The sequence below is a fragment of the Cloeon dipterum genome, chromosome 4 (genome assembly GCF_949628265.1).
Source record: "Cloeon dipterum chromosome 4, ieCloDipt1.1, whole genome shotgun sequence".
NCBI lineage: Eukaryota > Metazoa > Arthropoda > Insecta > Ephemeroptera > Baetidae > Cloeon > Cloeon dipterum.
The window spans coordinates 20,305,050-20,330,843 of record NC_088789.1 but is presented as its reverse complement, the minus strand read 5'-3'; the positions used below and the strand labels follow the sequence as shown (position 1 = coordinate 20,330,843).

At 41.7% G+C, this 25,794-nt stretch overlaps 2 protein-coding genes across 2 annotated transcripts; one reads left to right on the top strand and one right to left on the bottom strand.

Annotated features, from left to right (window-relative positions):
- The first annotated feature begins 1 nt into the window (after nucleotide 1).
- LOC135944478 (meckelin) lies at nucleotides 2-5,735 on the top strand. The gene is made up of 15 exons (XM_065491463.1): nucleotides 2-196; nucleotides 337-543; nucleotides 600-934; nucleotides 1,153-1,410; nucleotides 1,463-1,744; nucleotides 1,801-1,925; nucleotides 1,977-2,139; nucleotides 2,388-2,681; nucleotides 2,808-3,038; nucleotides 4,186-4,323; nucleotides 4,379-4,512; nucleotides 4,594-4,777; nucleotides 5,029-5,157; nucleotides 5,230-5,475; nucleotides 5,555-5,735. Exons 1-15 carry the CDS (start codon nucleotides 7-9, stop codon nucleotides 5,633-5,635), a joined length of 2,997 nt encoding a protein of 998 aa, XP_065347535.1. The 5' UTR covers nucleotides 2-6; the 3' UTR covers nucleotides 5,636-5,735.
- On the bottom strand, nucleotides 5,675-25,794 carry fz (frizzled). The gene is made up of 3 exons (XM_065491464.1): nucleotides 25,028-25,794; nucleotides 22,345-22,955; nucleotides 5,675-9,057 (listed from the first exon to the last, which is right to left on the bottom strand). Exons 1-3 carry the CDS (start codon nucleotides 25,702-25,704, stop codon nucleotides 8,522-8,524), a joined length of 1,824 nt encoding a protein of 607 aa, XP_065347536.1. The 5' UTR covers nucleotides 25,705-25,794; the 3' UTR covers nucleotides 5,675-8,521.

The window sequence follows — 25,794 nt, the reverse complement described above, 5'->3', positions numbered from 1 at the left end:
GCTGCAATGGCATTTTCTTCGATTAGTGTTGTCCTCACCATCGGGCTACTGACCTTTTGTTTGGGTCCTGCGGAAGCTGAAGAGCTTCTCAAGTTTGCAGACATTGGAACATGTCTTCCTGATGAGCACTACAATATTAATTTGCTTCAATGCGTCAAGTGCAGTTCGCTTGCAAACCTCGTACCTTCCGATGACGGTATGATAAAAATTAAATTAATTAGTGATAATATAAATTTAAAAGACCCGAAAAACACATAAGTAACCTAAGCAGAAATTTCCATAAAAATATTTTAATCTTTATATATTTATTTTTTCATGATGTTATTTTTGGCACAGGATTTTCCTGCAAATGCAAAGCAGACACCGCAATTATTCCTTCGATCGGCGGCGAATTTCCTCGCTGTCAAAAGTGTTCTGAGGACCAGGAGCCGACATTTGACCAGCGCGAGTGCGTCCCGTGTCCAAACCTCGTCTCTTCTACAGAAGAGCCAAACAGCACCGCCATAAATGAGTGCTCCCCTTGTCCATCTGGACAAATCACAGGTTAATATATATAAAAAAACTCAGAAATAGCCAAACAATAAATTGCAAAAATTCAGTTAGTAGAGAGTGGAACGGAGCAATATCTCAGCAGCCGAGCTGCGTCGAGTGCGCGGCCGGGTTCAAAGCCAGAAGCGAATTCGGCTCGTTCGGCCTGTGCAAACCTTGCGACTGGAGGGCCGCTCCCGAAATCACCGCGACCTGCAACTGTCCTGCTGCCAGCCACGAGCTGCTGCGGCCTCCGGACGAGCCTGCCCTGTGCGTGCCGAAAACCAGACTGACCAGTTGGCTGGTGACGGACAAATTCGCGCAGATCCAGTTCGACTCGCTCTCCGAATCTGTCTTTTCGCAACTGTATAAAGACCGGCTTCGTCCCTCTGTTGTTCTCTGCCAGGTGAACACTCTAGGTTTTCGATGATACAAAAGTATTTACTGTGGTTTTAAATTAAATATATCCGCAATTCCGCGTAAATTTGATTTACTAGTAGTTACTTTTCAGCAAAAACAGACCAAATTAATATTAAAAAAGATATTTCTTGGTAAAAAATAATGCTATGATAATCCTTTGGAATTTGGAGTCAGTTCTTAAATTTCTATTAAATTTATTTGCAGCTGAATAATCGAACAGCGTGCCAATTTTTGGCCAACCTGTGCGCTCTCGGATTGTACAAAGATGAAAATTCCGACGATGGGCCGCGTCCGTCGGCTTGCAAAGCTTTCAGGGACTCGAAAAGAACTCCGATTTTAGGGGCTGTGGTGTCAGGTGGCGATGCCAGACCCTGGCTGCTGTACGGTGATGGCGACGCTCCAAGCGTCCTGGCCAGGAGAAAGCTTTCTCCGGTCAAATTCAGCCTTCATCCAAACTCCAATGTAATAAATTGATCTAATTATTATTTTTTCATTTTTAAATTTAAAGTTTTAGTCCAGCTTCCTGCGTCTGCGGGCTGCAAAATTCAGTCTGGAAGGCAATTTACTGGACTTGACAGCCGGCGGCGCAGGATTGCTCACGCTGTGTCCCACCGACGAAGAAGAGCCGGGGCTGAGATTCGGCGCCAAGTACCGAATTTCGTGTTCCATCTCGGCCCGAAAACTTCTGGCGCAACAAACAACTCTGCAGAACCTGTATTTGGAGGCCACCCTGGCGGACGGAAGTGAAAAATTGTACCCAATCCCGATTTTAGTTAGGAACATGAAAGCAAATCAAGTATGAGCTTTTATTTACAATTTTGCGAATTTATTTTATTTTAAGTTTAATTTCAGGCCAAAGATCCTACTTCATGGCAGCTGGTGAGACGGATGTTTTTGGTCGACAATGAATTGGGCCGCACTTCCAGGGACAATAAAATTCCAAAAGTCCTTAGATACTTGAAATCCTGCACAGTCAAGTGAGTTTTAGGCTTCTTTCTGGATTTCGGAGATTTTTATTTATATTTTAGAACCAAAGCATTGGGGCAAGAAAACGCTGGACAAATTTGGCCCCCGATTATTGAGTTGACTTATGATGAACTGAGCAGCGAACAAATGGAAGAAAATGCGGCAGTGACAGTTTCGCTCGAGGTTACCTGGGAGATGGAAAAAACGCCAACCTACAGTGTTCAGGTAAAATCATAAATAAGTCCAGTCCCGAAAATTAAAAAAAAATTAAAAAACCTTGAACAATATAGGAAAATGGGATGCCCTATTTTTCAATTTAATTTAAAATGTGAAATTTATGTAAATTTTGCACCGAAATGGTAGAGTATGAACAAAATTTTAATTTTGAAATCGATTGATTCACATAACCACTTTAAACTGTTGATTAGCTGAATAATTAATATTTTAAAATCACGAAATTAATTCTTTTAAAGGTGAGTGCCGCGGTGCTGGGCAGTGCCAGCGTGATTTGGGCAGGGATTGCGGCCTGGAGCCGGAGCAGGAGGGACGGCCGCGCTCAGGGCGCCTCTATCGACCTGCTGACCCTGGGCAGACTGATTCTGCTGGCGTGCGGACCGGTGGCCAGCTCGTTCCTGCTCGTGTCCGGCGTGTCCGCCCTGCTGACGCTGCTTCTTTACAAAGGGCAGTCAGTGCCACACACGCTGCTGCCCACCGAGGAACATGAGACGCTTCTCCGGGACCTGGTCATCAGCGCCGCCTCCCTGAAGGTACGACAGTGAAATTCGCAAAAATTTTGAAATGATATTTTAAGGAATTTTCGAATAAAGAATTTTTTTTCAACATAATATTTAAATATTTTGCGTCATGTTTTATTAAAATGCCAATTGTTGCAGTTGGTTGAGGTGCTTCACCTGCTGTGGATGCAGACCAAGGTGGACCTGTTCTTCATGGACTGGGAGCGGCCCAAGGTGGCACCCTCCCCGCCCCCAGGAAGTCCCCCAACGCCGCCGAGCAGGGTCAGCATCTGGCGAACCTATTTGGTGGCCAACGAGTGGAATGAGATCCAAGCCACCAGGAGGACCAGCGTCACTGTCCAACTGCTAGTCACCGTCTTCTGCCTGCAGGTAATGGATTTAGGCAACTCGCCTGACGATTCCGTCACGCGTGTTGCATCTTTCTGATTTTTATTTTTTTGATGTTTGACTAGAAAAATCGTGTGCAATTAATTCACGAATCCAGAATGCTAGGTGACTGAGTTTAGTTTCAGGGCATTCAGGGCTGTGATTTTAGACAGTTTTTTTGCTGGAAAATGGTCAGCTATTTTGAGACTGTTTTTCCTAGAAAATTAGATGGTTTTTTAGCTTAGACTGCTTTAGAGGAATATAAATTTTGCTCCACCATCACATTTTTACTGTCAAAATTTAGCATTTTCGCGGAGAAATCATAAGCTTCTGTCCCAATTTCAAGATATTTGTAATTTCCTGAAGACATATATACAAAATTCAAATTTTAAATTAAATTAAAAAATATTTTATTCAAATTTATTAGGACAATCAATGCAACATTTAAAAAATCAATACATGTTATTTTTAGAAATAGCAAATTATTCAGGACTGAAAAACTGTCTTTTTCACTAGAAAAACAGGTAAAATTTCACACACACCTAGTGATGAGTAGAGGCAGTGCTAACTAATACTCTCCTCCTGGCACATCATTCTTTTTCTTCCAATATTTGCCCTCTTCGGTGCTGATCATATATTTCCAACTGTCACACAATTGATGTCTTGTCAAGTTTCAAAGCCAAAAATAAAAGACTTGGGTCATAAATCTTCATGTGTTATTGCTGTTGATATACACAGCCAGATGTGCGCGTCAAATTCGGTTCTTTTCAAAAAATTGGCTGGCGGTTGGCTTTTGAGTTTCTCCTTTATACCACAAAACAAGCAACAAAGCACTATTGTATGCTGGATCGTTTGGCTGTTCTAAATAAATATTTTCCTTTCATTGGAACATCATAGTGACCGCTTCTCGCTAGCAAAGTTTTTTTATATCCTTGGTCGCTAAGTATGATTTATTACTGCACAAGTATTGAGTTTCGTTTATTATTGGTTTTCTTTCGATGTAATTACTAATTTTATTCCGCTATTTGCAGCGAAATTTATTTTATGCTAGCTGAAATAGCAAAGGTGCATTACACGCTCTTCTGTTTGACATTAAAAATTGCAAATAAATAAATCCAGTTTTAACGTACTCAAAATAAAATAATTAAAGGTAATTGGCATTGAGCACTGGGCTACTCCGGATCCAGAGCTGCACACGGTGGCCCAATCGAAGTTTGGAGAGAGCAAGAGCCTAGCCCTGAGGTTTGCAGTTGGCCTGCTCGTTTACATTGTGGCCTACGTCGTGCAGGTACAGCTCCATCACTATAATTACCACCTCTCAGTGCGGTGATAAAAAATTTCAGTGGCTCGTGGTGACTGGATTTTTCGAGCGGTACGTGTCGAACAGCGTGCAGCAGTTTATAGACCTGTGCTCCGTGGCCAATATCAGCGTTTTCATCATGTCGCACGAGAATTACGGCTTCTACCTGCACGGGAGGTGTGTGTGTGTGTGTGTGTGTGTGTGCACTATTTGATCAATAAGATCTCGTTGCTTTAATTGTACTGCAATTAAAATTAGATCAGCGCATGGCTCCGCGGACACGGACATGCAATCGCTCGGCGAGCAGCTGAAACGGGAGCAGGAGGACATGTGTGCGCACAGGGGATTGGTGCCAGGGTGTGAACAGCAGACCTTTGAAATGGCCCTGCCGCCCAAGATGAGGGCCTTCTGCAGACGGGTCACTGCTCCGTTGGACACTACGGTGAGTATTTATTTTTATTATTTACTTTTTCATTGAAAAATAAACCACAGAAAAAAGAATGAAAAAAATAATGTTTTGTCGAAAAGTTTTTCTAGTGAGACTGAGTGAGTTTTGGTGTAAATTTTTCCTTCATCATTTTGCCATCTGATAATTCAATTTGACCTTAAATTATTGGATCATTCTCTTCAATTTTTATTTTTTCTGCTCTGCCATTCCAACCAAGTAATAAATTAATTTTTTTGTGATTGAAGTCGGGACACAGGAGCAGACAATTAATGTCGACAAAAAGTAAGAACGGCATCCACTGGCAGGGGAATGCGGACAGAATCGCACAAGCCTACGACACTATGAACAAATTCCTGGCCGCTTTTTTCCAACACGTGAGTTGTCGCTCGCTTATTTTTAACTCTACAACGGTCGGTGCGAACGCAAATTAAATTCCTGCCTGACAGGCGATCCGCGAGTTGGACTACGAAATTAAGGAAAAGGCGTTCCTGGAGAAAGTGCTGGATATCGAACTTGCCGACTCGACGGAAAAGGCAATTTTGTACGCGGACGACGGTAGCTCGTTTGACAGGGTGCTCTTCCACGGGGCCGAGTTCACGCTCTTCTCCTTCGACTTGGCCCTCTTCTGCTGCACCGAAATGCTCTTTTCCGACTTTTTGCTGGCTGCCATTGTCACCGCCCTGGCTGCTAATGTATGTACTTTTTTATCACATGTCTGATTCATGCGGGGTTTCCTTCCTTGTAAAAATATTTTTTTTTCTGCTATTGCAGGCCCTGATGGTGGTTCGCCAAATCAGCGGTCGGAGTAACGTGGCGAGAAAGACTTTGGTTGACGAGAGATTCCTCATTTGATCCAAACTGGGAATCTAGACTTGAGAAATGAAAAAACGATTTTTATTGTGGATTTATAAACTTTGTTTTATTTTTACATATTAAATTTTATAAATAAACACGTTTTTGAGTTTTAGTTTCTTACATTTAGCTAAATAACTAGGGTTGTAAAACGGACAGATGTTTTGAGGCATTTTCAGTGCTTTGATTCGCGATGAAAGAACTGAATGAAAATTTTTGTCAAACATAGGTCACGACACACATTTAAAACAGCTATCAAGATAATAACTGTTAAATTCCTAGCGAACACATCTTTAAAATTTTTAAACCTCTGCTCAGCACATCCCATGGGCTGTGAGCTCACCGCCGAGCGGTTAACGTGGGGCCCGAGTGGCCGCAGAGGAGCTTGGGCCCAATGTGGCCATCTTTTCGCCTCCCCGCACCGAGGTCTTTCGTTGAAACGCCAGACATTTGTCCATAAAGCCGCTGGAAAGGTGCGCAAACCAGCAAGTGGCGAGTTCCAACCCGTTGAGCTACTTGAGCATTTCGAGTCGATAAACATCTCTGACATTGGGCTGCCAGTATTAGATCCCCGAACTGCTCAAATACCTCCCACTGCGTTGACACTCTTGAGAATGCCTTAACAATGCGAGCTGGTTAAATTTGGTCTAGTCGCACAATGCTTATGGTTTTCGCGCAAACATGTGCACAATATATTTAAAATATCAAGCAACGTACATTTCAGTAATTTTTTTCCTTAAAGCTCTAAACCTCTTTAAATCTTTTGAATTATTTTCAAGCATTTTCCAACATACAAATAGTTTATATTATGTTCAATTGTGTTTTGTGCAGATGCAGGGTTTATAAAACCCAAAACTCGTCGAGAACAGTCCATAAACCTAATACTAACCATACAATGCAAAATTACTTATTGAATAGTTAAATAATCAACCTTTCAGATTAAAAATATACTCAGTGCTTGAAGATTTTTTGGGGCTCGCACAATACCAACCATTATTTGCGTCGACAAACTCTCACACTCAGATCAACAGTAAAAATGCACAAGATATAGTTTCGTTTCGCTCAGATTGGTGTATATTATATAATACATGTTATTATATTTGCAAAAGGCATGCAAGCAACAAACGATTAGCTCATCGCACACTCTTTGACAGCTAAGCCAAACATTACACGCACTGTTAACCAACTTTGCAAACACAGCTGCCACAGGGAAAATACAATTTATTTATCTCTGTCTATAGTAATTTTGCATTTTACTCTTGTAGTCAGTCTTGCTTGGGCAGAAAGTGTTTGTTAAAAACCATTTTTGTGTGTAATTCTTTTGACGGAATCGGTTAGCTTAGACTCACTTGACCGGAGAAGTGGAAGAAGCGGATGAATACATATATAAATGTAATAATATGTAACGATCAGGCCAACACCGTGATCAGCACCGTTTTAAAATGACCAAAATTTAAATTTATGGTCACTCTATTAACATATACATTTCAAAACGTCAGGCGTGCAACGGATATCTATTCTAGTTGGCGACACATTACTCCATTTTCACATCAGACTATTTATTTAATTCTTTCCGAACCTCTGCTCAGCACTTCCCGTGGGCTGTGAGCTCGCCTGGTCCGAGTTTTATAACCCATGGAGCCCGAGTGGCCGCAGAGGAGCTTGGGCCTAATTGTGGCCATCTTTTCGCCTCCACGCACTTAGGTCTTTTATTTGTCCCTAAAGCCGCTGGAAAGGTGTGAAAACCAGCAAGTGGCGAGTCAGCGCCGGTGCGCCTCCCAGCCCGTCGAGCTATTTGAGCATTTCAAGTCACTAATTTAGCCACCTTTTGCCATCTCTGCCATTGGGTAGCCAGCATTAGATCCACGAACTGCTCAAATATAACTCCCATTGCTTTGACACCCCTGAGAATGCCATAACAATCCGAGCCAACGGGCTAGTTAAAAGGTGGTGTCAATGATAGAGCCTCGTTTTTCACATAACCAAGACGTGATCCAGCCCAGCAATAAGGCTGATGGTGGTTCCTCGAAAAGGACAAGTGGGGGCAACTTAAATTTAGCCAACCAAACTTCTATCTACAGTATTAAGGTTAGCAAGTTGCACAGGTTTTCACAGTTAACAAAAATTTTAACCACATGATACAGACCATCAATAATTTTTTTGTAGCATACGTTACTAACAAGAAAACCAAAGGAAACAATTAAAAGTAATTTTTTCTCACTATCTAAAAATTACAGCCGAAATCATGGAGGTCACGAGGACAAATGTAAAATTGACAATCATGTACTTTTTATTAATTTTGTAAATTGTGTGAGATGAAAACCTTAAAAGTTTGATTTAAACGATTTTAAGGCATCTACAGAATCATTTTAGCCTCTGTTGATTCAAAATTATGCTGCGTATGTAAATCTCCTTCTTATTTAATTTTGTAAAGGAATTTCCTTTTTTAATTTTCCCGTAAAATATTCGTTTATTGGGAATGCACCAAAATATACAAAGAATATTTGAACTAAACAATTCAAATACTGCGCAAAGGTAAATTGTAGTACACTCATCTATACGAGAATGCGATTGTTTTTCCCTCTATTACATTGAAAATTCTTGTCATGAGAAACAATTAAAAAATATTGTTTCTAAATAAATCGAGTTTAGAGCTGTCAAAATTATTTCTAACGCAGCGTGTCTCATAACACTGAATTCTGGCTGCAAACCTGTGACAAGTTGCCAACCACGCGTCTTCATTTATTCAAACAAACATGTCTCACCCGCGGACCTGATTTCGCTTTGCCTCGTGTTGGCGGCGCGGCGACGGGAGAAAAGTTGACGCTTTTCCGGACTGCCTCTCTTACTTCAAAGGGTTGGCACTGAAGTGGTTCCAGGGGAGATTCACACATAGGCCTCGGCCTTGTGCGACCTGAACCTGCGGAAGAAGTTCTTCCACGTGATTAGTGTTTTGTTGGACCACACCCAGATGCTGGAGGTGATGCCGACGATCAGCGCCATCACGTACTTGAGGATGAAGACCTCGAAGGTGGGCCTGACCGGTTCGGGCTGCTTGCCGTTGGCCAGCAGCTGCGGGCACGGGATGGCGTAAGGATTGCGCGACTTGCACTTCTCCCAGTTCCACGTGACCATCCACATGTCGTGGTAGTACCACTCGTAGAACTGGCAGGCCAGCACCGACGCCGCCGGCCCCAGGTACAGCACCGAGAACACGCCGATCCTCATCATCAGCTTCTCCAGTTTGTCCGTCCTGGTGCCGTCGTGCTTCATCACCGTGCGGATGCGGAACAGCGACACGAAGCCGGACAGCAGGAAGCTGGTGCCGATGACCAAATAAATCGACAGAGGAACCAGCACAAAGCTCAACATCGCCGTCGAGTCCCACGAGCTCACGGTGCACACGCCACTCGGCACGTCACCTGTGAAAAGAAAGACGGTTAATATTTTGTTTCTTTAATCACAAATTAAGTTAGACATTTTTAATAAATTGTTGAGGCCTTAATAAAAAGAGCTTCAAACAAAAATAATATGTATATTCAGGGAACATATCAGCAGTATTTTGTTAATAGCCCAATTTTTCCCGTCACATCCCCGTCTTGATTTTCTAATATGCGTTGGTGGTGTTGACAAAGAGAATATTTGGTAAAATTTTCTAACTAAAATGTTAAGCACTTTCCTGTATTTTGTTTTTAAACACAATATATCAATTATAGGTCAAAACGTGGCTTAGGGTAAAAAAAACGAGATATCAAGTGAACACGAGATCTCGGTTTCAGCTGGTCAGAAAATAAATGCAAAAACTGAATAACTCATCTTGACATCGACTGACGAGCCAAAGAGATTTCAAGGTGGTAGCCCCTTTTCATCATTCTTCCACCCCTCATTATAAAGGAATTAATTTATTTTACAAGCGCCAAATGCACTGTAGCTGCCCCTGAATGTTTTAAAATACCAAAAAATGGTTTTAAACACCCTCCCTTATCAACCCCCTAAAATAATATTATCACGTGTTAGAGAAAAACCATTTTCAATAAAAATGTATGGCCTTGTAAAAATACAATGCTTGTTTCTATTGACCAATCACCTTTCAGAAAAGAAGAAGTGAGCATGGTAAAAAGAAGAGAATAAGTTTGTACTTTAACTATTGTTAGAAAAATGAAAAAAAAAATGAAAAGGACGATTTTCAAAGAAATATTTCAGGGAAAAGAATAGGATGAGAAGTAAATATGTGACAAGGTTGAATGGAGGACAAAATATTCAAATATTCAGGGCTGTGGCTATTCAGGAATATTAAATTTAAAAAACCGGAAAGAAGTCGGCTGACAGTGAGCTGTACCTTTGAAAATGTGAGATAAATCTCCTACCTATTCCCAAAGTGCTGGAACACCAAGCCTTGACTACATTACTAAATTTTAATATATTATACAATATTTTAGTCAAGTTTTAATTTGCTATTTCTTTCCTAATTTGAAAAGAATGTGAATAATTTTTATAACACTTCCATTTGATATTTTTAATGAAAAAAATGTATGACAATTCAGAACCAAAACCGCATCTATTGCATTTCTATGAACAGACAAATAAAAATTTCGTCCAAAAATATTAATTGAAATCTTAAAAATGTTTTCTTAAAATTGTTCTCATTTTGGCCTTCAAGACTGTCAGAAGCATTTTCTAAACAGCATTCATACAACGAGTAAAAATCAATCTCGAAGATAAATAAATCAAGCAATTAGTGTTTCCCAGGTCTAAAAGAGTTTTATTGGCATTGAAAGCAATTTTTTGCGTTAATGAAACCTCCGATGAAGAGTAAACAAACTTGTTCCCACCGAACACGTCCCGGCACCCCGAAAATAAAATGCCTGACCGAACGCAGTTAAAAACGTGAACCCTCGCGAGCCGACCTTGGGGCAAACGCTGGAGACCATTAATAATTTCGTGTTGCTGCTATCAAGATAGGGCAGAAATCAATTTCCGAGTGCGGGCCGTGCTCTGTGTCAAAACAACTGACTGATGACGAGTGGCTCCAAAAATACATTCGGAAAATGAATAAATTGCGACGTCTCCATTACCGCCGTTTGAATTCAAACATCTCGGAATTTACGGCCGTCTTGTTCTCGTTTGCACTTCAGGCGAGAATTAAAATGTAAAACACGCCGACCGCGTCCGAATCAGCAGAGGCGTTAATTTTTTATCCTGGGGTTTTATGTGGCCAAAAATGGGCGCAATAAATTTGGTCGCGATGCCGCCCGATAAGAGAGCGGACAAAATAAATATAAAACGCTGGAGAGTTTGTGTGAGAGACGCCTTTTCTCCGTCTCTCCTCGGCGACTGTAACACAAGAGACACTTTCTCAAGAGAGAAGAGAGCCGGTTACGAGCAGCATTTGCATAATACGCGACTTGTCACATCTCTTATGAACAAGCCCCTCTGCTCCGTCGCCGGTGACAATTCTTGTCCATTTGTGATGGCCGCTCAAAACAAACAAGGCGGCAGCCATTGTCGACCCTACTCTGGCATTATACATAAAAGTGGAAATGATGAAATTCGAGAACGTGCAGCCAGGAATAAAAACGCCCTCGAGATCCAATATTGGAGTTTCATCTCCACCTCCACACTCTCATCGAGAAATTTTAGTAGAATAAAAAATTCAATTGCTGAAACTTACTGCAAAACCCCACAAATTCCAATGCAGTTGAGAAAAGGGGCTGCAAAATTTTAGCCAAATGGAGAGGAATGTCTCGATCCCTACTTAAAACCTTATCATTCTTCACAACAAAGGGTGTCTCTATAAAGTGTCATCTAGACGAGAGGAATATAAATCGCCCAAAAAATATACTCAGGCGCTTTAAATTTGGGAGAAAATTGACAAAATATGAAATTTAACTGTAGCAAGGTGCTCTTTTTATTATTGCACATTGTAGAACGATGTTAAACGTTTTACTGTAGCCAAAAAATTCCACTCATATAATTAATATTTTTAATTAACATTGGTAAGCGGAAACATTTAGTAGTTTGCAGTTTTTTCTCTTTTTTTTAGAAAAGAAATCAAATACACAATTTGGTAATTCTGAGCAAAAGAATTTCGAAAGTTTTACGATCTGTGGAAGCCAAGTTAAATTAGTCACGTAATCCCCTTTTGCAGAAACGGCTAAAATATTTTAGGCTAATTTGGCCACTGCATGATGTTAAAGCGGCAATTCGCAAGCGTAAACAGATTTAAACGTCTTGGCAGCACTAAATTTCGCGTCCAAACATGGCCGGATTTTCGCTCAACAACCGATCGACCTTCAGGGGTTGCCCTGCCAAACAAGGCATGTGCGTGTACAAAACGGAATATCTGAATTAAATTCCAATTAACTAGACGACAGAGGCAGTTGCTCTAAAAAGATCGTATCTTTATGGGTGACCCTCTAGAGAAAATCTTTCGCAAATGCAAGCTTGAAATTTAATTAAGGCGATGGGGTATCAAAATTTAAATTAATGATAAACAAGGAAGCGCTGGTTTAATTCAAATTAAATCTTTTCCCGGTCGAAATGAGCAACTTTCTTTGTGTGAGATCCGCTTAACCTCAGAAGATGCTAATTCTATTAGGGTAATGCCGGGTAATGCGCAATCAGTATTCACAGAGTGTCAGCAGTCATGAAAGGAGCCATTTTAAGATTCAAATTTTTTATCTCGATCGCCGAGAAAGTTTCACAGTTGAGCGACGGCCATATATCTCGAGGTTCGTAAAACCAGTCCAGCGCTGAGGAGTCGTCAGTATTTTAATTCCATTCGGCAGCCAGTCGTCGGCACAATTTTACGATTGGCGGCCCCTTTTATTGAGGCCTTTGCAGCGGGATTCCCGCGGGAGCGAGCGAAAACGGCTAAAATCCATCTCGCTGGCTGCGTTTTATGGCCCAGTCTGGCGCACACATGGCCGTCGCGCACCCCTCGGCCCTTGTTGGAAATCCACTGGCGGTCCTCATTCCGAGAATTCCACCCCCTGCTCCGTCACTCGCAAGAAGTGAAACACACCCCAATTTCTCAGTGGCTGCTCTCAAATTATATCCTGTGGTGGTTCTGCATCTCGTGCGAGTGCACGGGGCAGAAAGGATGCTTGCGACTCAATGTCAGAGATGCAAACGTTATATTCCCCCAAAAGGCAAGCGTTAAGTCATGTTGTCTATGACATTTCATCCTCATCCGTCTCAATTCTGGACCAAACACAATAAAGACTTAATTCTAGAAATTTTAACTGTCATGCTAATTCGAGAAGAAAAAAATTGTAGATCGACTTGGGAGGATTTGTGTCGACCTTATCCACTATCCGTTGGGTATTCATGATGGATTATTTTTATGAGTTTGATAATACTTTAAGTGGACACGGAATGCCACATATTCTTTGAATCGAAAATTCCTTACAGATCCGAATAAAAAATACGCCGGTCGCGGGGTTGAATTTTTTTGGTCAAACTAACTTGGCGTCACTTTGGTGTCGTTTTATGTGTTTCAAAAACACACAAATGGGCTCATTTTCACTTCATTGGTTCGTAAAACCATCAGCTCACACCATTACACCTCTATTAGAAATGATCACTTGGAATAAGCCGAAATTGCAACACAATTCAGTGCTCTAATTGATTATGATACTGATCTCCTTGCTTAATTTTAAATTTGGCTTCCTGATCGATCCAGCAAAAAATGGAGCATTTTTCCTCTTCTAACTAGGGATTTTTATTTAATTTATTTTAGCATCTTTTTCATTAATTTTTAAAATACGCTGCTTACGACCCTTTAAGAAAAAAAAACTAACTGCTTCAAAAAGACTAAAACATTTGAATTAAAAATATTCAAAAATTTCAAGAGTCATTTATTAAATTCAACAATTGAAAATATCCTGAGCTAAATATATATATTTTCGATTTTTTTCGATTGCCTGAATTGAACATAATCAAGACTTGACGGAAGAATTTTTCTTAGAACTGTCAAGGTGTCAAGCGTTACAAAACTCGCGTGGGTTCAGGTGAAAGAAATGCGTGATTAGGCCGCCTTTTATTAAATATATTCTTTCATGCTTTCCGGAGTGGCAGATGTCACCTAAAACCTTTCGAGAGGCAAAAGAAGTTCGTTCAGTCCATGACAGCATCGATAAATAATAATATGTACGAGAAGCCGAGGTGTGCATTCGCATTCCCTGGCTGGAGTCAAGTCAAGACAACAATGCAGCCAAATATTTTAACAAGACGCCAACCGTATCTCACGTTTCTCTTCTCTCCGAGCCGGCGTTTTATTAGCCTCCTACGCCCTGGAACCTGGAACTCGACGTTTTTCCTCTCGGAAGATGAGAAAACGCGGGATCTGAATGAAATTTGCTTTGGCCCACGCGAATAATACGCTTTTGAATCACCTTGGAAGCGCGAATGGTATCAGCAGCCGGGAGAGCGAGGAGCCGCGTCAGTTCGTAAACTAGGCGTTGAGCATCAGGCAACGCAGCGGAGGCGGCTGGCTGCTTTTACACCTTCTTAACAATGGATTATAAAAAGCCAGCCAGCCAGATTGCATGAGAGTTGTTGCTTAAAGCGCCGAGGGGAGCGAGCAATGAAGAAGCTGGGGCCTTCTTACACGCACGCGGCCTCTGGCCAACGTAAAACCTTTTTGCGGTATTTCTATTCAAAGTAAAATCGGGATAAAGGCTCAAAGACCATCGGCAACAATTTTAAAAGAGCAAATAGCTGCCATAAAAATACTTTGAAAGACACTTGCGAGGGATTCATGGGTTACGGGTTTGAAATACCCTTGAAAAAACTTTGGAAAGTTCGGAGAGCCCACAAAGAGGAGGTCACGGTGCTGCAACATGAGGTTCTGATTATGAGTAAAAAAGGGGCTGCTCAACAAACAAAACGCAGCTCAAGTGTGAGAAACGAGCGTGGAGAAAAATGAATGCAGCAGCAGGAAGTTTCTGATTTCCGCGCGCTTTCCAATCTGAGATCCCGAGCCGAGCGCGCTCAGCCAATAAAATCAAGATGCTTTTCGCTCGCCGCACGAAAATATCATTTCAACGGGGATCCGCTTGCAAATTGCGAGGAATGCAAAAAACGGCTGCTTTTTGCTCGCTAATGAGGGATCAAAGACTTTGTTTGCCCAAATAATTTCATCCGCCTGCAGGGCGTGCTGGTTTTTCGGCCTCGGTGCAGGCGCAAACACGCCACCTTTTATTGCACTCACAATTTTCAGTCACGAGTCACGACAACTTCTCTCTCGCTGCAGAGTTCCGCTTGGGCAAATCGGCCGAAAAGAAAATCGGGAGGAAAATTCAGGCGCGGTGTGCGTTTCGAAAGCCGCGGCCTGCGGGCGAATTCGCTCGGCAGCCCGATGAAAAAGGCTCTAATCACAAATCTCTTTCAGTGAACGCTAATTTGCGTCGATAATTACACCTGCGTAGCCGCTGCGCAGAGTAATGACAGGCGCGGGTCAACGCTCGCATAAATCAGCCGAATAAATCTCACTTGACGGCTCCCAATTTCGGTGCCAACTGCCAATTAACAAAGCAGACCGATTTTCGAGTGGCTCGGAAAATTCAATTCCGAAACACGGTTGGCTCGCAATTATCGACCGATTACACCGTACCCAGGTGGGAATTTGCATGATCGCGGCCGCGGCAATTCAAGCTTTTCCAAACAAATCACGTAGGCATCGAATTCAGCCGAAAATTGCATGGTTCACTCGCACCCGTGAGGCGTATCCGAAATTCGAAATAGGCGTGAATGTAAATAGCTATAAGGCTGTTAAATTGCGACGATCTATTTATTTCTGAGCTTGCGGGATCATCAAATAATGAACACGAATCATGCAAATAAAAGTCCTTTAAAACATACTAAAATCGCACGTTTAAAACTGCCCGCTCGTCTAAATTGGCCAAATACCAAGAAAAAGTACACATTGTTATGCAACACGCTGGGAAACATTTCTCGTGTAGTTTCATTTGATGTGGAATTTTCAAGTTTACAAATATATTTTTTCGGGTTTTCAGTAGAAAAAAACCTTTTTGTGTGTGAAGTTACAATTTGCGACAGTTTATTTTAGACCTGTTAAGAAATGGACAGAAACTGTTCCCGTGCTGGTTTTAAATTTTTAGACGGTTTTCTTTTTCTTTTTTTCTTTTCCATTTTCCAGATGATAATTTTAAACAATTTCAAATCATTCACTTCACACATAATTTTGCAAGGTGAACATTTTGCTTCTAATTCGTTTTGGTGGTAATGCAAGAAATAAATATAAAGCAACAGATTATGATTTAGGTATAATTAAAATGGTTTAAAATTAAATCTAAATACAACCCTTTGTTTTGTTTGTTAATATACTTTCTAGTTTAGAAGGAAATATAAACTACTCAAATTTTTTGTTTCAAGATGTTTTCCTTGAATTTTTCGTGGGTTTGGTTCAGTTCTCCTTAAAATAACGATAACAACGTGTTAATTGATGTCTCAAAAGCTATCTAAATCGGCCTAGGAACTGTCCAAAACAGTCTAAAAATATTCAACCATTTCCAAAAATAAAAAAGGTCTAAAATTCACAGCCGTTCTATAGCTTAGCGTTAATCCGAGTCAAGTGCGAGCAGGTGTCAAAACGGGAGACGCACCTGCCGCAACTCTAAAAATTGTCTCACCGCAAAATACTGGAAAGTGAGCGTGTTTTATTTTAGGTGCGATGAGTCAATAAAAGTCGCCGCGAGATGCGACTTACGGTATACGCACTGGCATGTTTGGGCACTCCGCATGATAAAATAACAAGGCATGAGAAAATGGTCTGCTTGAAAAAATCATCAATCAAGCGGCTAATGGGTCCCGCGGTTGGTGCTCAGCGCGGCAGCAACTCGTGGTACCACCTGTACCGCCGTCTTTTCTTCTCCAGGTCCAAGGCCGGGCGCGAGAAGAACTCCTCGTCTGCCTGAATCGCTTTTTGCCCAAACCAATCAAATCGTCCCCGAGGGCACACTGATAGATAATAACTCTGGCAAGAGGGCCCCCACGGCGGCGTAAATAAGAGCGAATAAAAAATGCAACCCGTATTTTTCATTCCAAAATAATACAGTTCCGCACTTTTCTGCGATTGTATGAGGGCCAGAAAGCGTTGAACTCTTGTAAAAAATTAAAAGCCTTGGGTAATTGATTAAAGTAGTTTGATGTAGGGCAACTAAAGAATATTATTAATATTGTTGGCTCTGAATTGTTAGTTTTAAAAAAATTTCCTACATCAAAAGAGGACCTCACTTTAATTCCATTTCAATTTTTGCAAATCTTCCTCAAACTTTCAGCGCTTGACCACATTTACTTTGCAGATTTCGATTCCTCTCATCGATATCTATCTAACTGTGCTTTAAGCTTTTTGGGGAAACTCTTTGTTTAGAAATTATTTGAAAAGCATGGTAACTTTGCAGTTGATACTATAAAAATTCGCATTTGTCATTAATTGAATCCTTAGAAAGTGGTTCATGCATTGGCAGCAATGATTTTTATCCTTTTTTTCGGTTTTTCCAGTATCAATCCTCTTTAAGTATTTTTTCCAATAATTTTTAATGCTGATTTTTTGTCCGTGGGGATTAGAGATATTTCATCAGAGGAATGTTCTGTTGAAATAAAATCAGGACAATACATGTTATTTCCTTCTTGCCTAAATCGGTAATGCAACAACCAACTAGTTTCGACATCGTAAGCCCCAAAAGGATTTTATTTCAACGATTTCATATATTTTTAAAATTGAATTGTCCGAATTAGAGGGTTTGTGAGGCTAACGCGGAAGCCTCCTCGCGGCAAAATGGCAGGACAACTTCATTTGGCGCGGGACGCATTATCAGCTGCGTGCGCGTTTTATTATTACGCGTTTTTTGCTTCACGCCTCGCGAATTCCCTCTCGCTTGCCTGTTTAATAAGTGCGGCCGGCAGCGGAATTAATAATGTTGCCTCTGCTTTATTGCCTCGGACAGACACCGGTAGCCTCTTTGGCTGCGGCTGGCTGGTTGGCTGCTGCCGCTCGACCACTTTCCAATGTTGTTTGTTGTGTGCTGTTAATTTCCTTAAAACGTTCGCTTTAATCATCCGCTCTTTTAGTGTATTAATAATCCTATTTTCCTGGGTGGATCTTTTTGTTTGGCTCGAACTGGTTTGGCTTCTCAGCCAACTCACTTTAAATTGGCACCGCTACCAATAAGTGCGACTCCACTCCAGGTGGAAGGCTAGAATCCGGATTAATTGCTGGTCGGTGCCAATAAGTGTGAGAAAAATTTGTTGGACCACGACAGACTCTAAAACTTAAAAGCTTGGTTCACCTGATAAATTGTCAACAAGCGGAAAAAGCTTTTATCTGATTTTCTAGGAATATTTGAATGATCAGCCTGTCCGATGAATGGGCGTAAAACACATTATTTTTTTGATCTGTTACGCCTGGATGCCCATCATTTCGCCTCGGGCCGAATTTTGAATAAACAAACGCGAGGGGAAAAATTGATTGGGCACAAAAAGCAGCGGTTGCGGTCGCTCGCTCGCTCTCGGACTGCAGCATCCATAGGGCGTCTTCCCGAGGGGCTAAGATCTCCAGCCTCCAACCGGCACCTTGTTAGCATTTGAAAGAGAGGCAGGCGGTATCAAGAGAGAAAAAGAGGAGACAAAAAGCCAGAGAAGAAAGATAAACATTATTTGATGCTCAGGTAGAGCTTGCAACAGTGCGTTGCGTTCCCCCAGACGTGGATCAAGGTAGGCATTTTGCTTCAGCTGCTGCTTGCTCGTTCGCTCGCTCGCTCGCGCCGGCATTTATTCGCACTCCTCGTGTAGAGGAAATTGAACTGACGAAATTACGAAGAAGAGAAACAGATCCCTCGGATTTCTCACTCGGAGCGCTTTCGGAGAAATAAAACTTGATACAGTTTGAGACTATCTCTTTCTGCGGCTACAAAAATAAATTATGTAATTTAAAGCAGCAGAAAAAATAGACACGTTGCTGCGAATGTAACGTGTAAAACGTAAAATGTCACTTTTACGTCGGCTTAATGCACTCCGATTTTTTTAACAGCCGTATTTAAGGAACGGTATGTTTCCTATGATATATCACCATCCCGAACAAACGGACAAACCAAACTTAGGGCTAGCTCAGCACCAGCTATAAACCACAAGATAAACATCGTCAAAATATCCCCCATTCCTGTGGGGTGTCACTCATAATTCCCAACAAAGGTCATATTTTTTTCTATCTCCTATTTTTCCTGGAGGGGCATTTATCGTTTTGTATGCAAGGAAGAGCTCCCGCTCCCTCGCTTCCTCAAAAGTCTCGCGTTCATTTAATAAGCACAAGCTTAGTGGTGATTAATATTTACGCCTAAGTTTCTCCAAATTAAGTTTCGATCCATTCCAAGAAGTGCTTGCGACATGATAATATTCCGGAATGCCACTTATGCCACTACGTTTTTGTTAAATAGTAGACAAGCAGGGGCTCGCACTTTATTTGTAAAAAGCCAATTTTATAAAAAAATATTTAATCGAAATTGCATGAAAGAGGATTACTTCTAAGACGAAGCTCAGTTAGATTATTTAATTCGTAAAAGTTATCAGAAAAACTATTTTTTGGTCGGTGTTCCATTGGGATGACGACCAAAAGAAGAAAGATAACGATGAAAATTACTACAGAATTTAGTTGGGCGTGGTGAAAAACTTAAGAAACGACACCAAGAACTCTCAGTTCTGACAAAACTGATTTAACTCAAAAACTTCAGCTCCCAGGTACATAAATAAAACGGCGACTTATGCAACGAGGAGTGTCCGAATGTTTCTTCCATTTTGGACTGTAACTTAGGACTTCTAGGGCAATTCCAGAATATTTCGTCCAAATCATAGGACCCATGCCAACATGGTTTCGGTATATAATGCTTATTTTTAACCTCCCATAATTAGAAACTGCGGAATAATGAACACCGTTTTTGAACGAGCAAAAAAATTCGTTGTAAAACACGAAACCCCAAAGAACATTTCATAAACTGCCTGGCACCCTATACAGGATGATAATGGGATAAGCCACAATGCATTTTCTTTCTTCTTTTGCTCAGAGGAAGATAATAAAGTTGCTGATTTGGCTCGCGATAGCTCTTTTAACACAACAAATTTGAACACGCTGTTTCTCCCCTCACACGTGGGCGAATTATTTGGTTTTTCGGGCCATTATCGAGATTAGATGAGGGCTTCGCATGAGAAACAACGATTATTCAAAATCTGCTCGCATGCTTTGCAGGCATTACGAGCAAACACAGCACGCCCATGGGCTGGTGCTTGACGATTTTCGAAAAAATGAGTGCAAAAGAGATTTCTCCGGCGCGGGCGAGAAAGGATAAAATTTTATTACATATTGAAAGACACCATCCTCTCTCCGCGTGGCGAAAGCACTACTTGGCTGTCATCGCGGCACATTTAAGACACAATTCGAATGGTCGCGTATTGATTGACTGATAAAAAGCTCTGGCGGTGCAGATCAATAGCGTCGCCCCGAAATAAAAAAAACCTTATCAAGTGCGACGGGCTTTTCATTCTGCTGATAAAAAGCAGCAGTTTGTTGAAGCGACACGACAACAAGTCACAGATGGCGATGGCCAAACAATTCCTAACACAATTAATTAGAACGTGATCGCCCTCGAAATTAATTCAGCTGCGTGCCGTGAGAACCTTAATCCAGCAGACAGATGAATGATAAACTAAGTGAGGAGGATTAGGTGCATTTTCTTCTGGTCCAAATTTAACGATAATAATTGTTCCCAGATCAAAGACACAGTCTGATGATTTAATTTCCAGGCCACGACATTTGGATTTATCTTTTTTCCGAGTCAAGAGTGCTTCAAGATTTTGTGGCAATCTATAAAATTTAAGTTAGTTTCAATCGGCACTATTTTCATAATTGTTTGCTTATCTTTGAGCTATCAATTTTCAAGTACGCTTTTTTCTGTCCTAATTCCCGCGAATAGCTTTTCAGTGTACGTGTGAGCATGAATGAATGATTTTTCTAATTAAGTCTTTTGCAAAATTTACCCGGAAAAAATAAAATACTGTTTAATAACATTTTATTTTCTTCTTGTTAATATCTGCTCACCGGAATGTGGCTTGTAAGGGAAATCCTCGTTTTCCCGCAGCACTTCAGACAAGCACATAATACTTAGAAGAAGCTTTATTCACAACAACCTAAGTAAATTTAAGCTTTAACACAGTTTGAGGATAGAGTTACAAGCAAATAGCTAGAAAGCTCCACTGATTTTGCATCAATTTACTTTTTTCTCTTTGCTGGTGTCTAAAATTCTTCGCTAGCAACGACTCAATTTGCAGCTGAAATCAAGCCAACACTGCCGTGTCGAAAAAGCAGGCGTGAAATTTGAGTCGGGCACCCATAGAGTCGTTCACGTGTCGGGTGGATCATTTTCCGCGCCGAATGGCTGAGATTCCTCGTCCTATCGCGGGCCTCTCGAGGCGTATAGAAACAAATAAATAAGCGAGAGCCACCCGTGAGTGTTGCCGGCGGAGGCACTCAGCTCGATCCTCGTACGCACTTGACAAATTTATCGCCGGCGGGCGACGACGCGCCGATTGTGCCACGACTTCGGCGCCGAAATAATCGGCGAGTTGTGTAATTAATGAGGGAGGCGTACGGCGTACACACACGGCGCATTTCTCGGCGGCTTCCTGCTTTGAGACGTGCGGGTGGTGCCGAGTGAGAAGTTCTATTTTGGTCGTTTCAAACATTTGAAAGCCAGATGCTGCCGAGATTGTCAGCGCCGACAAGCATCTTCTTGTTCTCGGCCGGAATCGAATCTGCATCCCCGAGGGAAGTAATGAATTGTTGCCTTCTGACCCGCGTTTTAATTGGATTTCTCAAGACCATCAAGCCGTGGCCAACGCCGGCGAGAAAGAAACGAAATCACGTTCTTGCCGTGATTTATCACTCCGGCACTGCATAATTAAGAGTATAATCGCATCACGACACGTTCCAAGACTTATCGACCGTCCACATTTCTCATTTTGGCGCGACGCATGATTAATTAGACCAGGCAAAACAAAAATATTATAATATCCAGATGTTGACGGAGAGACTGGATTGAGTTTAATTATCACCACTTTAGCGTAAGCTGTATGAAGTCATGCCTCTCAGAGCTAACGGCGCATATATGCAATAAATTATATTTTTATATTTAAGGATAATTTGAAAGTCAGTAGCAATTAATTATGAAGCTGTACGTTCTCACCAGTCCGCAACAATTCCTCTTTGAATTTTAATTGTTTAAAAAGGAGATGGCAATAATTACCATAAAAGTACAGGCATGAAAATGGCTCATTCGAGGAAATTCAAAAGATCGTTTCTGAATGTTAAGATTTTAAAAACATTGTTTAAACAAAAAAAAATATGGGAGGTGGAATCTTTCTTAATATCAAATTAAACCCTGCAGTAACATCTAATAAATTCGATTTCAACTCAGGGCATTTTTTTAAAATCCTACGAAAGGGAATATTCTCCAGACAGATGAAAACTAACTCCATTTTATCAGTTTTCGCCGCGCCCAGAATTTCTGAAAATATTTTTTAGTTTTCTTTACGACTGAACTAAAAATCAAAGTCAAGATCAAATTCAATCTCAAGATTTAGCATTTTTGATCACAAAAAATAGCTCAAATTAATGAAGAAATAAGCGAGACACTGACCTTCAACTTTTCCCATGGCCAGGACGGTGATGGTCTGGACCGTAGGCACCGCCCAGGCGGCCAGGTGGAAGAACTGCGAGCTGCCCTCGATGGCCTCGTGGCCCCACTTGAGTCCGGCGGCGAGGTACCAGGTGAGCGTGAGCACGACCCACCAGATGGAGGAGGCCATGCTGAAGAAGTAGAGCACCATGAAGACGATGGTGCAGGCCTCGTGCTTGGTGCCCTGCGTCACGGTGGACACCATCTTGATGTTGGGCATGTTGGCAGGCGGCGGGAAGGGATCGCGGCACGCGATCTGGTCACCCATGAGGAAACCGGCTACGTAGGCGGCCGACACGGCCAGGTAGCAGCCCGAGAGGAAGATGATGGGTCGCTCAGGGTAGCGGAAGCGGTTCGTGTCAAACAGGAAGGTCAGCACGGTGAAGAGGCACGAGAACAGGCACAGGGTCGACCACACGCCGATCCAGATGCGCGCGAATTGCTTCTGCTGGGTCGTGAAGAACATCTCGTCGCATGGAGCGCCGCAGTTCTTTTCCCTGACGTTGCCCACACTGAAGGTGTAGTCCAGGCCTTTCGGCACCGCGAATTGTCGCGGGCAGGTGAACCCGAACCTGCGGAAACAGGAACCAAACATAGGCCACCGTCAGTTAGGATTAAAATCTCTGGAAGTAACAATTTTTAACAATTATATATCGCAAAAGAGTCACTGTGGTCATTTCCACACCTAACGTTACGTTTTTTTGCATAAAACCTTCGTAATTTTGTAACATTTTTTTTAAATATAACAGGAAAACCGCCACAAACCGCCATCCTAACAATAAGGGTTGCCTACATAGCGGTTCCCAAATGTGGGGTAGTTGAGCCGCAATTTACAAATTATGCAAAAAAATCTCAAATAACAAAAATTCATACATAGCTCATATAGAAACTTATCAATGGTCATTTTCCATCTAATGGCGAAAAATAATAAATAAAATGCGGGGGTTCCTTATTAGTGAGATTTAAATAAAGTCAAAATATTTTAAGCTCGCCTCGCCTTCATAATTTGCTCAATGTTCTATTATGTCCTCAATAACTGAAAAAACTGAACAAAACCCTGTTGGAATGCGCCAAACGACACTCGCGAAGCCAGTCAAAGGTTGAACCTGGATCAGGTTACTCACAGAGAAGGGGGTCAGGTTGAAATGAGCCAGTTTTATGATTATCGACTTGCTGACCAGTTTTTGATGTTTGGAATTTTGACCCTTCCAGTTTGAAACCTGATCCAAAGGACCACCTGACTTCTGGGCATGTTTGACTATCGCAATGCAGCAGGCTAATTTGTGGGTGATGAAAACGAAACTAGTGTCAGAGCTGTCAAAAACTTTGGACTAGCCACCCAGGTTAGACGGCAGCCAAACCGAGGAAGTAAACAATGGAGATATTGATAGCAGAAAGTGATATGTTACAAAGGACAAAAAATGAGAAGCCTTTTTAGATTTTGAAAAGGTGACATTGAACAGCTCTGTTGAATGAATAAAATAAAAAAGCGAAGCAATTAGCTTTTTAAATTTTATGTGCTTACAAATTTATATTTGGTGTGGAATAACGAAAGATACCACTTCAGTTACCCCTTTTGAGACAAGGTCAATTTGACGATGAGGCCGGATTTTAGTCAGACTTTTTAGATGATCGGCAAACAACCCTTAAATCCTAAAAGTTTTAACTCGCCGTGAATTTGTTTTGATTTGTGACAAAGTGCTAAAATACTGTAAAATCTATAAAAAATATACATTTTCTAAATATTACCTCAAAGCACTGGAATGAGCTGAAAAAGCACTAAATTTTCTCTCAATTCCTGCACCTTGACTAACAAGGTCTGTTTTTGGTATTAAACCCTCATTTTAGTTAACCGTTAACCTTTGTGCAGCCGCACTCACCTACTACAAAGACCAGGTGGCGAGGGTTCCCTACGGAATAGAGTAAATACAAATACGACTGCTGGCATTGAAACGAAAATTCAAGCGTGTTGTACACCCTCCCAAAATGCCACAATAATGCGATTGAATCGAGATTATTTTGATTAAAATTACAGGGAAGTGAAAAAATGATTAGAAAATTTTTTCACAAAAATTGCAACTTCTTGCCTTTTACTCAGAGTAGATGCCTTAACGTCTGTCTTTATAGCGTAAGGATTAAAAATTAATTTCAAGCATGTTCACTGCAAGATTACCACCCGATTTTTCGGATTTCCCCACTTCTTGTAGTTCTCAATTTTAGCACTATCATAAGCAAGAACTGTATAATTTTACGTTATCTCCTCCCTCAAAATCAAGGAATTTAAAAATTTAAACTTGACATGGGAGAAAGTTTTACCACATGAAAATTCAACCATTTAATTACTTTAACCAGCAGCAAAAACTCTTGAAGAAAAGTAGTTTGAAATTTTTTAAACGTAAGTGCCCAAAAATGCAAATTTTTGCAATTCATGAAAAATCAAGGGGTGAACAGGCTGTTACAAACAATTCAACCGAATTTTTTTCATTTTTGTATGCCTTTATATCATTATTTGAAGCTTGTAGAAATAAGCGCAAAATCATAAATTTTCACCATAATATTATTATAAAATCAAGTTAAATCAATATTGGAAAACTATATTAAGTCTTAAGAAGAAGGAACTCGATCAAGTGCGAAATAAACAAACCTGAATCGTTGTCCTGGCTCTAGCATCCTAGGGATGTTCCCTGCAGGGTTCGAATATATATCCCCTGATGAAGTTTTAGCACCACCTGAAAGATGCTTATTGCTTTCGTATGGGTTCATGGGGAAGTTCCAACCGCCGTCAGGTGAGCTGCCTGAGGTTGGCGCCGACGAGCTGGTCTTGTTTTCTCCAAAGCAGATGTCCTTCTCGTCACCACTCATCGTGACGGGAAACTTTTCGCAGTCGAGCCCCTCGGGCCAGGGGAAGCCGAAGCGGTTCATCAGGGCCTCGCAGCCATCCTTGGCCGACTGGCAAAGCGACCTGCACGGGGGGATGGGCCGCTCCAGGAGGGTACACACAGGAGCGTAGACGCTGCAGAGGAAAAGCTGCATGTCGGGGCTGCAGTTGACCTTTATCAACGGGAAGTAGACGTGCACCTCCAGCCCGGCGTCCTCCTGCTTCTGGTGGTTCAGCAGGTTGGGCATGATGGTCTTGTTGTACGGCATGCTCGTGCAGAACGGGATGGTGATCTGCTCGCAGCGCTCGTGGTGTGGAAGGCTGTCCTTGTCGGACACGCGCGTCGATAGCGAGTTGATAGAACTGAGCGAAATGATCAGCAACACGAAAGCCACCTTCATGCTGGACACCACGGACCGGCCGCTCGGTGTCCGCAACTCCATAACTCCGGCAGGTAGAGGCTGCCTCTGCCCGCGTGCACGAAATTCTCTTGGTTAACTGGTGTCTGGTGTGTTTGGGTTAGCTCATGTTCG